Genomic DNA, 16,412 nt, shown 5'->3' with positions numbered 1-16,412 from the left:
TTTCATATTTCTCTGCATCAGGAATATGTTTCTTATTATTTGCATGGATCACTTTTACTTTTAGGTTAAAATAAAAGAATAATTAATGTTAATATTGAAAATATTAAGTCAAAGTTGACTGAGGTTGAACTATGTCAAATGCAAGTACACTTTCCTGATGCCTCCAGTTACACCTGTAGGGTAGTCCTGAGTGAGGCCCTCAGCCAGCCCTCAACTGATTTAACATTTAAAGAGCTCGGTACACAAATCAGGAAGCAAATGTCTAGAAGAAATGACAGAGAGAGATGGATCTGGCTTTTCCTCCATTTGGATTTAGTCCTAAAGTTATTTAAGCAGCAGCTTCTTCATGACAGCAAATCCATAGATAAAAATTACTTTAGAGACTTATTGCTCTTTAATTAATGTCCTTGCTGATATTTAATATATATATATTAAAGACCATAATCAGCATTCCTGCGTGAGCAAAAGCCCTTGTTAGAGATTGTACCTGCTGCCTCCACCGTGACAGTAAGAACACCTTACCTTTGTTGTCTTGCAGTGAGAAGTTGTGGTTGTTGGCCGCATCGGTGGTTAGGCTGAAATAAAACTGGTGCCCATTGGACGGTTCGTCTTTATCCACAGCGCTGATTTTCTGGATGACCTAGGGGTGGAGGATGGCAGGTGTGAGGGCACGTTGGTGGGCAGGATAGGGAGGACTTGCACCTTAGAATGAGTGCCAACTTCCCGAATGAGCCGGGGTATAGGAGCAGATGTACCAACATGAACCCAATCTAAAAAGGGCTCTGAAAACAAATCACATCCTTTGCAAAATTCACGTTTGAATTTACCTTTGTGAACCTCAGAAAGCAGCTGTCCCAACTGATTAAACCTTCCTGGTAAAGATCACAGGACACTGAATGACATGGATGCACAGAACAAACCACGCCTAGGTTAAACTGCACTTAATTCTTGGAACTTCAAGGCACTGCGCCCCACAGTGTAATGCTGGAAACAGCCTGATCCAGCTTAATGTGCTCAGTTTCTCCTTAAAGTAGATGAAGGCCTTCACCATTTGCTGTGGCTTTTACAGTGTTTACCCTTCCTCCAGCGGATTTTTCATCATCCCAATTAAACCACGATTTGAAAGTGCCTTTCATATTAGTTTATGTTATACATCAAAGTGTTCGTTTTGCTGAAACATGCTGATTATATTTTATCTTAAAGCTGGCAGAATTTTAAAGGACAGCTACCACTGGGTCTTTTGAAAGAAATGACAAGCCAGAAGCGTAGTGTTGGGAAGCTTCTTACCTGGCCCGGCTGGGCGTTCTCACAGACGGTGGTCTCGTAGTCCATGGCAAACTCAGGGGCGTTGTCATTGATGTCCAGGATGGTGATGGCCACAAAGCCCCTTCCTACTTGGGCTGGATTCTCTAATCAGGAGGAAAAGGTTTTGTCACTCACTGTCAAAGCAAAGCTGTTGTTCCCACTGGCGGACACACGGTAAAAGTGCTTTCGCCCTAGGTTTCCTTTTATTCGGGAAATGCATACTAAAAAGTTAAAATCAACCAAGACCGTTTGCCTAGCCAAAGTACAAATCTAATAAGAACATGACCAGGCCACAGATAAAATCCAGAATGATAACATCAGACTTTAAAGAGAGCTACAGAAAATCTGATCTAAATGTCATCTAATTCACTGCACCTATTTATACATATAGATAGTATACCTGTGTATTTGTTCAAAGAATGACCTATACACCATGTCTTTCAATATTCTTTGATGCTAGAACTTACATTTGTAGGAAGATATTGTATATTCTATATGTATATAAAATAACACATTATAATTATATGTTCTGTTAATGTTTTTTTTTTTCAGGGGCTAACATAAGTTCAGTATCAGAATGTGCACATCTGGGCAGCTGAGGGAGAAAGACTGATTTACTGATTTCTGCAAGCTCTCCGACCACTTTCACAGCAACAAAAATGCAGCGTGAGAAACACAGCCACAGGGCGACAAGGGGTTCCCTGCAAGGTGATTCATACCCACTTTTTCATAGTCATCTCTTTCATTAATTTTGTGTTAGCACATAAAACTAATGAACGTACATATCATTCACAGCTTCAAACTAGGGATTTTCGAGCTTTTGTTCAATTGAAATAAGTGCCTAATATAATTGGAGTTTAAATCATAACGTCATGACACCCCATTCTCTATGCTCCGTGTCCTCCATCCTAATTTAATTTTAAACCTTTCGACTTACGGCTCTCCATTGCAAGGACTGTAATATTATGAACAGCATTTGTCTCTCGATCCAAAGACTTGGCTGTTGTAATCACTCCACTGTTGGCATCAATGTTGAAGTATCTCTCCAGGTCTGTGTTTCTGTCAATTGAATACCTAATTGAACAATTAAGAAAAAAAAGAAAGCTCAACATTTATGTTTGATTAGAATTTGCCAAATTTACTTCATTAAATGAATAGCCAATCACCAAGTCCTACTGACTCCACAATTGGTCATATTAATAACAATAAATGTGTGCTTAGTTTAAAACTTCATCAATGTTATACTTGGTTCTTCGCCTGTTTGTCTTTTTGCTTTCTGCCAGACAAAATAAACACTACTGGACAGTTATCTTCGCAGAAGCTTTGAATGCGCCATTATAAACTTCAAATAATTATATTATTATTATTATTATTCTAAAAACCATTTTAAATAGAGCTAGCAGCCCTGGTCATGGTTGTATGTCCCTCTGAAATGAAACACATGAAGACATCTTTCCTAATCCTGTACACTTGGTAACATTTCTTGTGTTGATAACACCAGCCTGATCTTAACGCACTTTTGAGGGTGTATCTCTCATTCAGGGGTGTTGACCACAGTTCAATAGACAGATTTCAAAGTACAACCTCTAACATTGCATGCATATTTTTCTGTTTAAATAGTTTTCAAGAAATATCCATTATCTAAACATTAGTGACAAATCTTTTTCTTATTGGATCTAATTTTTTGTCCCCTACACAAAATTCCCTCTGCTCACAATGACTACTTTCAGATTCCACTCAGAGTCTTTCTAGTTGGAAGAATTAAGGGCTCTCATTTAAAAACAAAGAGTTACACAAATAAAAAATAATTAGATAAACATATACCCAATTTAGGCCAAGCAAGAATTTCACATTTGCACAGTAGTTCTCAACTATTATTTAAAAGAATCATCTACTTCAAGTCTGCTGTATTACAAAATGCAAGAAACATAAAAAGGAAAGAGTAGGCATCTGAAAATATTAGAACAGAAAATTAACCATAAATCAATGCATACTTTTGCCTGTGTGCTGTAATAGGTATTTGGGGGGTTGAGAATCTGAGGAAGCTGTTTTTTGACGGCTTCTGTATTCTCGATGGCCTACGAAACAAGGTTATGAGCTGAGAGAGCAGGGAGAAGGAGGTGGTGTGAGGAGAGGAGTAATTTTTTTCAGAATGGACACACACACAAACACTTAGTATATTGGGACAGCTAAGCATGGTGGATTGACCCTTTGAGGTTTGTGGTCATTAACGTGAAACCAGTCATCCTATTTGTCTGACTCGCTCCATCTCATGCATAAAAAGCAGAGGGTTGGATTCACTGAGTTGTGGACAGTGGAAAGAGGCAAAGGAGGCTAGGGGCGTATGCACAGGAGAGGCACTCACTAAGACCCGTATTATATAACTTTGTAAGAGAGAACAGAAGAAATCAAAGGCAGATATTGAGAAGATGTTAGTAGCAGAAACAGATTATAGGTCTTTATCAGAATGCGGAATTACTGGGGAATGGATGTGGTGGGCAGAGAGAGAGAGACTTGACGTAGCTTTTCAACAGCAGTATACATATGTGCACCAGAGTTGACCAGCCAAACACATGTCCATAAAAATCTATGACTGAATTGGGGCAGAGGGACAGATGATGGGGACAAGAAGACTGAAAACATGAGAGACCAAGTTTGGGGGTCCTGGCTGTAGCTGAATCAGTTATATGCATCATCATGCCAGCAGGGGTGGTGGGAAGGAATAAAATTATGCTGAAATCTTTAATGAATTAGCATGCGTAAATTGGGGGTTAATAGCCACATGGAACATTTTGAGCCAAGTCGGATAAAGTATTCTGCCAAACAGTTAGTTTTTTTAATTGTTGTTCAAGTACAGTTTTCTGCCTTTTCCTCCCAGCCCAACCCACCCCCTCAGCCCTCCCCACCTCCCTCCCGTTTCCACCCTCGCCCATTATTGTCCATGCGTCCTTTATACTTGTTCCCGCAAACTCTTCACCCTTTTCTGCTGAACTGTGGATATACATTATCCACAAATTAATGGAATTAAAGTATTGAAGGAAAAATAAATACGTAGTCGAAACCACCAATGGACTCACTCTCGCCTACAGAATCTGTGTTCTGTGGCACGTAAGAGAAAAAAAGAAATCTTCCTCGAGATTTCCCAGACTTTCTCCTTATCACCTTTTATTAGAGCTGAGTGAGTGACTTTCCTCAAATCGAAATCAAACCGTCCCACTGAAGCCGCCACGCCCACCTGTTCTGTCCTCCTGGGAATGTTTCCCTTGGAATTAGACATTTTCCCCTTATGCATTTTTATTTGAATTTAAAGCAAATGTTTTCTGTCTTAAAAAAAATTTCTTCCATTTGTGTGAAGTTCATCTTTGGCCTCCATGTCACCAAAGTCATCATTCGCATCTCTGTTCTGTTGTTACTCTCTCATCCAAGGTGTTACAGTTGACCATTTGCTCCTCCTCAAAACACATTCTCCTTTAGCCTTGACAAATAATACCACGTCGTCCCTGGTTTATTCCCACTTTACTATCTGGTCCTTTCCAGTTGCCTTGGCGGCTGAACCTCCTCCTCATGAGCTGTGATTACTTGACCTCTTCCAAACACCTCACGTGGCTCCTCTTCTCTTCTTTACGTAACCCCTTTTCCTTAACATCTCACATAATCCCATCACTTAAACGCCTTTTATGTTTTCTGTTGCCCCCAAATTTAGATAGAATGCCCTCGCCTTTCTATACTTATGTACTGAATAGCCTACTTAATATCACCACATGGATGTACAACGTGAAATAAAATAAATCATGCCCAAACTGCTGTTGCACTTCCTACAGTCTCCCAAACCACTGCCTCCCTCATCCTTTCTCCTCTGAGTAAATGACTTGACCGGTCCCTTGATGGATCAGATTCCATCTCTAGCCTTGGTCATCGACTTGGTTTACTTTTACCCCGGTGCACAAGTCTCGACAATTCCGCTCGGCACCTTCAGTTCAAGTTACCACCACGTTAGCCCAGTTTTACATTATTTTACCTGCTATCAACACATTTCCATTCTTACTGTCTGCAATCCACTTTCCACACAACAGCCAAGCAAATGAGGATGTTATTTAATGTTACAAGTAGGCTTTAATTTTAAATTAAATAGTATAGCTAGATTTTCTCCCCTGAAACGTTGCTTTAGGCCAACATTGTATGCCAATATTTCACATAGTGAACATGCTATATATGCATACTACATATGCATGCTTTTGTGTATATGTTTGTGTGTGTACATAAACTACATGTATGTGTGCATATGTATATAGTCAATATATACATACTTTAATATGTATACAAGTATAATATATATAAATCGTATAATATATAAGTATATAGTGTTTTTATATATATTATCCACAAGTTAATAGAATTGATATTAATGTTTGACCAGAGGATTATAACTTAATATCTATGAACATGAGCATCTATTAAGCCAATACTAAAAGCTTCATTTGTTCCTATTTTTCACATCACTATGATAACATTTGCACATTCAGGAACAAAATGGAATTCTACATTCCAACCAAGCAAAAAGGCCTTGACCTTGACAACGCCTATAGAAAGTCATTCATTTAATTCCCCACAGAGGTCAAGTCAATGACTAAAACATTTGCCTCTATTATCAATTGCCTCAAAGTTTCTAGGATTAGAATAGTGAGCATTTAAACTTGAAAGTTCATTTAACATGTTCAATGTCTTCAACTTCTATTCACCTCACAGAAAAACGCCTAAACTCTTAGAGAACCGGTTGTCACCTAGGCCTCTACATGTTTTGAAGTCGACAAACACCAAAGTTTCTATCACTCAAATCACTATGATTTCTATGGGTTGGCCAAAAAGTCTGTGTGTGTTTTTTTTTCTATAAAATAAAAGACTTCATTTTCACCAATAACTATCAATTTGATATCTCCCACATGGTAGAGTGTTGTTCTCAATTAATGCCTTGACTTGGTTGCTATTAACTTCACCCCATCTGCCTGACCTCTGCCTGACCTCCACGGAGCATCACTCAGTGCGATCTCTCCAGTACGAAACTGTACAACCCACTGTTGACCTGTTCGATCAGTCACGGCACCTTCTGCATACACTGCACTAATCTGTTTTTTGCATTTCAATTGCACTTTTACCTTCCTTGAAATAATAAATCATAATATCCAAAACTGTTGCTTATTTTCTTCCATCTTCAATATTAAAATGGCTACACAAAATTCACTCATCCTGATACATTTTTTAAAAATGCACACTGATATGACAGCTGTCAAAATACAAAATCTAGCAAAATTATTTCGAATGAAGCTGAAGACAACTAAGTGCCAGTAGATCCATCTTATGGGAAAAACAAGAAACAAAAAAACAAATGAACAAATGTTTTGGCCAAACCAATATATTATAAACTACACATCACCCACTTATAAGTGTATGTATTTTAATAGCTATAATTTTCACATAGTCTTCCCTAAATAGCACAGCCTCAACTGTATGTATGTGGTAATTTGTAAACTATTCCAACATTCTTATCTCATGTTTCCCTTTCATTATTCATGCAATTATCAATTAGTCTTAAGCACCTGCATGTGACAATTTCAGGAAATATATAAATAAAATATTTAAAAAATAGCAACATATAATAAATATTTAGGAGGAAACCAATGCATTTCTATCCTAGAGTCTGATGAAGGGTGTCAGGGCAGATTTGGGGAGAGGATGAAGTATTGGCTTGAGAGGATATGGAGAACCTCAGAAAGAGCAAGGGGTAGACAAGCTGTCCAGAACAGGTGTGGTGGTTGGCATGTCTTTCAATCACAATGACTCACGACCACCCAGTGTTAAAGGGGCTCTTGTTTTCTACCTCCCCCTCTGAACATGCAAATAGTAAATATTTATGTAAGATGCCTTAGCTGATACATAAAGTTACCTAAAAAAGGCTATCCCTTAACAGAGAAAATATGGCACTTTTTAGAAAGGTGAGAAATGTCTGTGACTTAGAATCTAGAAAAGGGGGCAACTGAGCCAAAGGACAGGAAAGGCCCTGAGGCAGTTTGGGGGAGCACCCTCTGTGCAGCTCCGGGTCCACTGGCCCAGGGACAAAGGCGAGCAGTCGCCTGAGTCAATCAGAGGTTGAGCAGGAAAAGAAATGGAGTCTCTAATCATGAACCAAACCTACCTTCACTAGTTTCTGCAAATCACAGCCAAACACACGTGGCCCTTCTCACCCTGTGTTAGGGTAGCCAGAGAGTCACTTCCATTGTTTTTGCATCATAGCACTTGAAGCTTTGGCCCTGTTTCTTAAGCAGACAGAGGGAAATCTCCGTGTCCAGCCTCGATCCCATTCCGGAGAGTTGGGGAATGAGTCCAGATACCGGCATCGTCATCTACTCAAGCTCAACAAATACCTGAAGGCAGATTCATCAGCCAGCCCTTCCCCCAAACTGTCCTCCTTCTAAACTTCTCATTTTCTGAATGTGTTGAGTATTAAAAGCAGTTTACTTTTTGTTCTGACTTTTCAAACAACTACTTAAGGTCATGTATGACAGAGACTTGTATGTGTAAGCCTAACACCCATTCTCCCTTGCTTCTTATTAATAGAAGCCTGCTTTTATGGTGGCAGCCATGTGTCTGTCTGAAAAACAGCATTGTCTAGTCTCCCCAGTAGAGCTGGCATCCCTGTATCTAAGCTTTAACAAATGAGACACAAAAGAAGGCTGTTGGGTTGAGCATCACCGAAAACCTCCTTAAGACAGGAGTAAATGGCTCATTCAGCTGGCGTGCGATGTTTTCCCCTTTCCCTCTATCTCACCTGGGACATGAATACAAAGGGAACGTATCCAAAAGCCATCTGGTAAATAGGAGGTGATGAGTGTGTGGTGTAAGAAGCCAAGGCCCTTGATGGCATTATACTGCCAAATAATCAGTCCTTGAGTGCATAGCTCCAGACTTCTCATTAGTAAGTCATTAGTGTTAAGCTCTGTTGCTACTAGCCAAGCACAATTTCTAACTAAGGCAAGCAGGCATCACTGCGGCTGTGTTTCAGACCGGGTTTCCGAAGTCTCTGTTGCTTTGTTGAGGGAGCCAAGATCCAGAACCATGTCTGTCTGAGCCATCCTCCCAGAATGCACCTCATTACCTGTAAATGAGCTGTTAGTCTCTGTCACCTACAATCCCACGGCCCAGCTTCTTTTTGTTTCCCCCCATCGCCACTCTCCCATCTAAAACCCTAGGCCAGTCAGACTGATATATTGTTTGATGACCGACTCTCCTATGTCTCCGCATTTCTGCGCCTCGCCTCACATAGTGACTCCTTTGCAATTATTTTCATGCCACAGATTCCTTGAGGACAATCCCCTAGCATCATAGCAGCAAGCCTTCCCAATTATATCCCAACTATGCCTTTTTTTTTGTACTCAGGGCCTTTCTAAGACCCAGCATGTGGCAAGGGCTGCAAGGGGTCGTCTCGGCCTTGCCCGAGTTCCCCCGAGTTCCATCGCCCTTGGAGCTCCGGCACCAGGCACGGCACGTAAATGCCATCTCAGTGGACTGAACTCCTGCCTAAAGTTGGTAACCCTCAGATCACAGTGCTTTGAAGCTCCACCTGTGACGATGAATGTGGCTGATTGATTTGTGATAAAAGCAAAGGCTTGAGGGGCAGGGTCCTGCCATATATCACTGATGAAAATGGATAATGGTTTTAGAAAGAAAGCCCAAGAACTGTATCAGACTACAGATAGAGTCCATCCTAAAAACTAACATGTTCTAATTTTTGCCAACTCAATACCCCTTACTTTTCAGAGATTTCTTTACCCCCAACCCAAACCCCTTCCCAAAGTATCAAGATTCTGTTAAATCGCATCAGTAATAATTTCTCAAATCATCATCACAAATAATGCAAAGCTGTGTGATGTGAATATAAAACCACAGGATTAGGAGTCAAAAGACCCAGGGATCTGGGCATCAGGCTGATCGGGTGTGGAAATCCACGCTAACTCCCTGGGGAAACTCCTGGACACATACCCTGGCTCAAATGCAGTAAGGTGAGGGAGCTGAGCGAGATCTCCAAGGCTTTTCTCCGTGCCCAGCCTTAGCAACTGTCCAACATTAACAGGTAATCACCGCATGTCTCTGTCATCTCCCCAGGACCCAGGATGAAACACAAAACGAGGGCATTTAGTTTAGGGAAATCAGGATGGACCTAATGGCACACGGTCAACAACCATACAAAAGTAGAACAATTCTTAGTCTAACCAAAATTTCTAAAGTTTCGTTCATTAAACTAAACACAACTAATAACTGTGATGCAAAATGAGCCGTTCTTCAGTATCTGTATTTCTATTTCTATGCTAAAAAAAAAAATACTGGCCCTTCTTGGTTGCTATGGCGAATGCAGTCTCGTTAATATTCTTCAGTGCTCGTGGCCCCGAACAGTAGGAAGACCCACATTCAGATCTCTCTGCTCCTTAGTGCCACAACTTTCAATATTAGACTATTTTATTAGATTTATTTAAACTAAAAAAAAAAGAACCTTTAAAGGCATTCACAAGTGATGCCTTGTTAAGAAAGCTCGAAGTAGGTCGTGACTGGGGCTTCACCACAGGCCCTAGTGAAGACCCAGCACGAACCAACCCTGGGAATGAAAGGGCAGCATTACAGCCAGGACCCCACAGCTAACCTGCAGCACCTGGCTGTGCGTCCCAGTCCCCAGCCGCACTCGCTGTTCCCTAACCTGCAAAATGAGAGGGCTTTGTAAGACGATTTCTCATGTCCAGTTTTAACATCAACTTTAATAAGTTTCTGTGTAAGATGTCTTGTCCCGCTCGGTAACAAGCGCGTTGGGACCACATCTTACACACCTGCACACTCCGTGTTCTGCGCATCTGCTACCAAACAAATCTCCTAAAAAAACACCTGTTGTTTCATTGCTGCAGTTTGACAACCTATGGAGACCAATTAAAATGTCTTTTCATATTTGCAAGCAGAATTCCTATAACCCAACTATCAGTATGCATGTCAAGGTTCTCAAATAGCATGTGTAGACAGGTGGGAGAGATCGACACAAATGTGTCCTTGCTACTCTCAAAGTGGCAAAAGCCGATGGAATAAATAAACATGGACACATATGAACAACAGATATAGCTCAATCATTTAAGCTGAAACCTTAATCACTAAAAATATGTGTGTGTGTGCCTGTATGTGCATGTCCGTGTGTGTGTGTGTGTGTGTTGCTATAAGCAGTGCATAGGTTTTGATGCAGACCTTGCTAAAATCTTGGAACCACATTTTCTAACTGTGTGACTAGGAGAGTGTTTATTTGTAACAAAAGAATGGTCATGCTGGCCTAATAGGAACTTAATGAGAAATAAATTCCTTCAATACGAACTACTGAATTCAATGCTTAGTGACACCTGTTTGCATCCACCGCCCTTCTTTTGATAATGGCAACTCAGTTTCCCTTTGCATGTGTAAACCTTCCCAATCTCGTGCGACCTTGATGGCACTCAGAATCAGATGCCCAGGACTTCCTGAGTAAGAGATGGGCACTTGCCCTCACAAAGGCCAAAACACTTCGCAAGAAACGCGCCCTATAAACAGAAGGCCACCACAGCAGGAAAAAGTCGGCAGTGCTCGTCCCGGCCACACCCTGCAGAGACCCTGGGCTCCTCCTTACCTCTGTTATAGATCTGTAGGCAAACCTTACACTTCTCTGTTGGGGAGGTTGGCTATTCAACTTTCCTTTTAATTCGGTGAGCTATACCCACGCATTTTAACACAGCCCTTCTTTTTTCAGTTACCAGTGGCCAATTTCTGTTGATCGCAATTAAGAATGCTTACAGTCGAGTAAAAGCTAAACAAACATTACCTCCCTAGTCTTTCAACCTTCTATTGAAAGACCACAAAGGGGTATGCATTTCATATTCTTCTATTAATAAGACTGTTCAATGTGCATTTTAAATGAGGAAAATACTGCAAGGGATAAATCACAAGAAATGTGTTCATCAATAGTTCATTTCACCTGGAGTCTTCTGAAGAGCTAACTTGGAAGGTTTTGGCTCTGAGTTCTAATTCTACAGCAATATAATAATCAAAGCAAAATTTCTTATATAAGTTAGGAATGTCCTACTTAACCAGTTTAGAAAATTATTTCTAGATATTAAGTGTACTAGTCTAATGAAAACTTTATTTTCACCATACCTGAACATATACTTTTTTAGGGCTAATTATATTAAATCCAACAGCATTTTGAAATGAATTACAACTCATATTTTCCTCAAGGACTTGATTTCTGCTACTTTTTGAATGAACCCCTCATTTTCTGTTTGTTCCTGGATCTCTAAATTTCTCAGAATAATCAGATATTTACAAATATATTTAGATCAGAATAATATGTACAAATATATGCAAAAACACACACTGAATTATTCAAACACCCCAAATGTGTTCACACTATGGAGTCACACTCCATAATGTAATATCTGATACCATTTTATCACCTTTTATCTGAGATCATCCTTTACCAGGAAGGCAAAAAGAGCCTGTTTGTAACTATTACCATCCAGAAATCCTTACACATAAATACAAATACAGTTCTGGATTTACATTGTTAGAAATGCTGGACATGATCCTCATTAATTTTCATTCACCCTCCCCTTTTCATATCCAATCCCACTTGTAACAACATTATATTGCAATTCATTGGCTATTTTGGGCACAGGGACTTCGGGCTTGCTGTGCTGCCCACAGAAATAAATTCACTGAATAAATAGCATAGCACTAGACTCTGAGGATATTACTAGATAAACCATAAACAGACTTTGCATAATGTTTTCTTAGCTGGTCCAAATACCCCAATCCCTCAAACCCGGTTTACGCCACAACCCTATCCAGTGAAGTCCCAGGTCTGGTGAACCTGGAGTTGTGACTTTTATCTCACAGTGTGCCAGCTCGGGCACTTTCCCCCTTGTACTCTTTAACTCTTGTGGAATGAATTATTTTTTCCACCAGACTCTAAGTTACTTGGGGTCAGAGGAAATGTTTTATTCATCTTGGCTTTTCCTGCCAATTTGTCCCCAATGTCACGCACAAAGCAGGTTCTTTACACAGGCACGTGGATTCATTGACCCGTGTACTGATGCTGACCTGAGAATGGAGCTGTCCCCTAGATTCTGGGCTGCTCTGACAGGTTTTATCAGCTTATTGATGACAAACACAGAAGTTTTCACTGTTCAGAAATATGATCAGAATCAGCAGAACACAATCTGCCCTGGAAAGTTTAATACATAAAGCCTCATATTTGGTATTCAGGGCCAAAATTTATTCTGTTCTATTCTATTGTGTTCTATTCTAGCCCATCACTGGGTTCTGGGTTCTGGGTTTATTTCATCTCCCAACCATTGCCACTATACTTCTAGCCACCCAAACGCTCTGTGGTGGTTAAGGAGCCCAGTCTTTTTGTCATAGAAGGGAAGATGCACAGAGAATACTTATAATTTTTGACTGATGCCAAAAGTAGATAAAATTTTTAAATTCTGGGCAAGGCAGAGATTACTGGGGAAGAGGATCTCAATTTTACCTTGCTGGAGGCGAGTCAGTGTATTTCTTTCTAGAATTTTAATCTCTTACTCCACATATCAAAAAATATTTCCAATGTAAATGGCATATGCTAGATTTCAGTAATCTACTAGAAAGAATGTGAATGAATTCCAACAGTAATTATCCAACTTCCCATACTGCTTTGCAACTCAATACCACTGTCCTAATTTTAAACAATTACAATGACATAAAGACCACTTCTTCATTCCTCTAAGAACTATACTATTTCTGAAGGCGCAGAAACACAAAGCTCGCGGTTATTAAGAATCCTCGGGTTCCATCTCAACCTGGAGAACACTTCTCCCAGTGCCTCGGAAGGCTGTGCTATCTACCCAGGCATTCACTTGCATGTTGATTGTTACTCCAATGCCCAAAGGCAAATGCATACTTATGACCATTAAGCATCTATGTAATATTTTCTATGTATTGGAACATATGTGACTACAAAGTGATTTTCAACATAGTTGCTTGTGAAACGTCTCCTTTCCCTGATGTTACTGGCTTTGAAATAAAAATGGCATGAAAACGCAATACGCTGTAATAACAGCAATGCATAATCATACTACTTTCTAGTACTTAAGTCACGGTTCGCAGTTTGAAAGCGTCACTTACTTTGCCTTTCTTGCCTCATCTTCAAAACACCTGGGCTAAAGCAGGGAGCAGGGTTGCTCTTCCTCTTTACTGGGTTATATGGAATTTAGCAGGCTAAGCGGCATTCCCCAGGTCTCCCTGCACACAGGGGCGCTGGGAAGAGGGCCAGTTCTACAGAGATTGCCCAGAGGTACGCAGCTACTCACCAACTACAAAGTGAGACGGGCTTACAGGATATCCTAAACGGACAGGGAAGGTCACATGCATGAGAGACATATCCAGAAAAACGTAAGCTACAAATGACTTTGCTGGGCTTATGCAAGTAAATCAATGTGTCAAGAGTTTGATTGTTCAATATAAGTCAATACATCAATCTCACGAATGCAAAAAGAAACAGTCATACAAAGATAACATTTTTGTTCACTCTGCACGAAGTCCGTCTCTCCCTATTTAGGGACCAGAAGGCACAAGTTAGTACTAACCTGAACTTTTAAGTCACCTCTTTTAGTTTTAAGACAGTTCAAATGAGGTAAAAATATGGTGCAGGCCAGCTTCTCCTCAACTAAGGCCACAGGAGTCTTCTTGTCCCAAACTGTCAGCGATCAGCCTTTGTCTCTTCTGCCTCTGTGCCTCTGAGAGCACGCACGGGGCCCCCTTCACCTCCTACTCCAGCCACTGTCCACTTGGGCCTACTTGCCCTTCTTCTCCTTCCCCAAATTATATAACACCATATTATAAAAAGTGTAATGTTCACTCTAAAAAGGTTCAACAACATAACAAGTAAAAATACTGATGCAATAAATCAAAATGTCCTTATTTTTTCATCTTTTTCCTTATCTCTAATCTCATGAAAGCATTCTCTCTTTTGTCCCATAAGATGAACTAATTGAAGCAGAAGCCAGACTACCTGAGTACCTGATCTACGGCTACAGTTGTGCTGCGACTGGTGCTTGTGAGGGACAGAGACTCAGTGCATCACCAGGAGAGGTGATGCTGTAACAAAACCCAGGTTCAAGTGTGTGCCAGTCAGGAAGACTTGGTGGATGGAGCTGAGCTCAAGTCAGGGAGTGGCTTTGGCAGTGAAGGTTGGGCTCTGACAGGGAAGAAGGGAAGGCTTATTCTGTCTGGTATATTTGTGACTCACAAAATTTCTAGTATACGGATTATATTCCTCAAAATGGTTTATGATCACTGCATTTAAAATAATATATCCAGGTTGACAGTGACCAGAGGGGAGAGGGGAGGGGATTTCAGGGGAAAAGGGGAAGGGTTTACAGGAACGAGTATAAAGGACACATGGACAAAAACTGAAGGGTGTGGAAATGGGAGGGAGGTGGGGAGCACTGCGGGGTGGGGGTGGGCTGGGATGGGAGTAAAAGACAGAAAACTGTACTTGAACAACAAAATAAATTTAAAAATAAAATAATATATCCATCTAAGTAATCTTATATAGACAGGGAAACAATGACTCCCTAGCCATTGTTTTGTAATAGTCATTATTTTGTAATAACAATTATTTTATATCAATTCTTTCCAAGGCTAAATATCAATGTCAGATAAAAGAGTGAAGACCACACACACATGTATACATGTATGCACACACATGCATGTATGTGTATACCTGCATGCATGTATATATCTGTTTTGTATGTGTATAACATATATTTTCTTTGTAGCCAATGCCCAGACAGTTCAGAATTTAGGTAAAACACACTTAGACTTTTTAAGTATGGGTTAAATCTCAAAGGCTGTGCTGATAAACTGAACGCATCTGAATATAAAGCACCTGCTGATTTTGTACTTCATAGACTATGTACTCAAATCCAAAAATGTCACACTGTGACATAGTGTCACATGTGCACATACAAACACACATACACAAAACATGCATATGATTTCAGGTTGTAAACTACAGGCAAAAACTGTGAAATGGAACACTGTGGTACACTGAAATGCTTTCAGGACTAATCCTGTTAGTGCAAAGGAGATTAGTTGTGATAACAGTGTGTCTAATCTCTGTACAGGATGACTGAGTGGACATTTAAAGTAGTCCTTATATAGTTATTAGGTATTATTTCATCTTATATAAGTGATAATAACTAAATAATATATATAATCCAAATACACCAATATGAAAAGGATGTGTTTAATAATACACCCCTAATTTCAGTTACCTATGAAATGAGTTTTCTGACACATGCATGCGTCCCGTAACTGGGGCACACATCGCTCCACCTCTGAGCAGTTTGTGCTGAAAGAGCTGAGGATAACTGGCTGGATGGGTTCACCAGCTATTGCTTGTGGATAATAACAACAGAGGCTTTGCAGTACCACCACATGATAATGACTTTGGAGGATCAGGTGACACATTTTGAATGAGTAAAATGCTGAGCTGTTCAGATCCGGCTTCACATCTGCCGTTAGGGCTCCATGCGGAGACAAAATGGGTTTATTTGCAATGAGCCAAAAGCATCCTAAGGGGGGAACATGGCTGTGCAAGAAGCACAGAGACGGAGAGCAAAGAGCTGTTACCTCACGGGGCTGTTGGAAGAGTCTGGGTCGTGAGCTGCAACAGTGCCAATGATGTTCCCAACCTGGGTGGCTTCCGACACCTCCATGGGGTACAGGGGGGAGGAGAACACAGGCGGCTCATCCACGTCTTCCACAATTATCTTCACGGTGGTCGTATCGCTGAACGGCCCCAAGCTGTGAAAGCGAGGGTCGGTGTCTTTGTTTGCAGCTTCTATCCGTAGCGTGTAACTTGTTTTGGCTTCAAAATCCAGGTCCTGCAAGAAAGTTATTGGGAAAATTAAATTACTGATTAAATAGCCCATAAAGCAGAGCCTTTTCAGTTATGAATGTCAATATGCGTGGGAAGGACTCAGCCACACACATGCACCATCAGCTTT

The 16,412-nt window shown here is 40.6% G+C and overlaps 1 protein-coding gene across 1 annotated transcript in view; it reads right to left on the bottom strand.

Annotated features, from left to right (window-relative positions):
• Positions 1-16,412, bottom strand: part of CDH7 (cadherin 7) — a 121,019-nt gene that overhangs the window by 28,336 nt on the left and 76,271 nt on the right. The window contains exons 7-10 of the mRNA XM_037035583.1: positions 16,036-16,289; positions 2,243-2,379; positions 1,288-1,409; positions 523-640 (exon numbers count right to left, since the gene is read on the bottom strand). Of these exons, the coding sequence (XP_036891478.1) occupies positions 523-640; positions 1,288-1,409; positions 2,243-2,379; positions 16,036-16,289 (631 nt within the window). The remainder of the gene's footprint in view (positions 1-522; positions 641-1,287; positions 1,410-2,242; positions 2,380-16,035; positions 16,290-16,412) is intronic.

This window comes from Sturnira hondurensis, unplaced genomic scaffold (genome assembly GCF_014824575.4).
Source record: "Sturnira hondurensis isolate 20B ecotype Veracruz unplaced genomic scaffold, ASM1482457v3 Scaffold0001872, whole genome shotgun sequence".
Taxonomy (NCBI): Eukaryota; Metazoa; Chordata; class Mammalia; order Chiroptera; family Phyllostomidae; genus Sturnira; species Sturnira hondurensis.
Note: the sequence above shows the minus strand (reverse complement) of the source record. Positions and strands in the feature narration are given on the sequence as shown.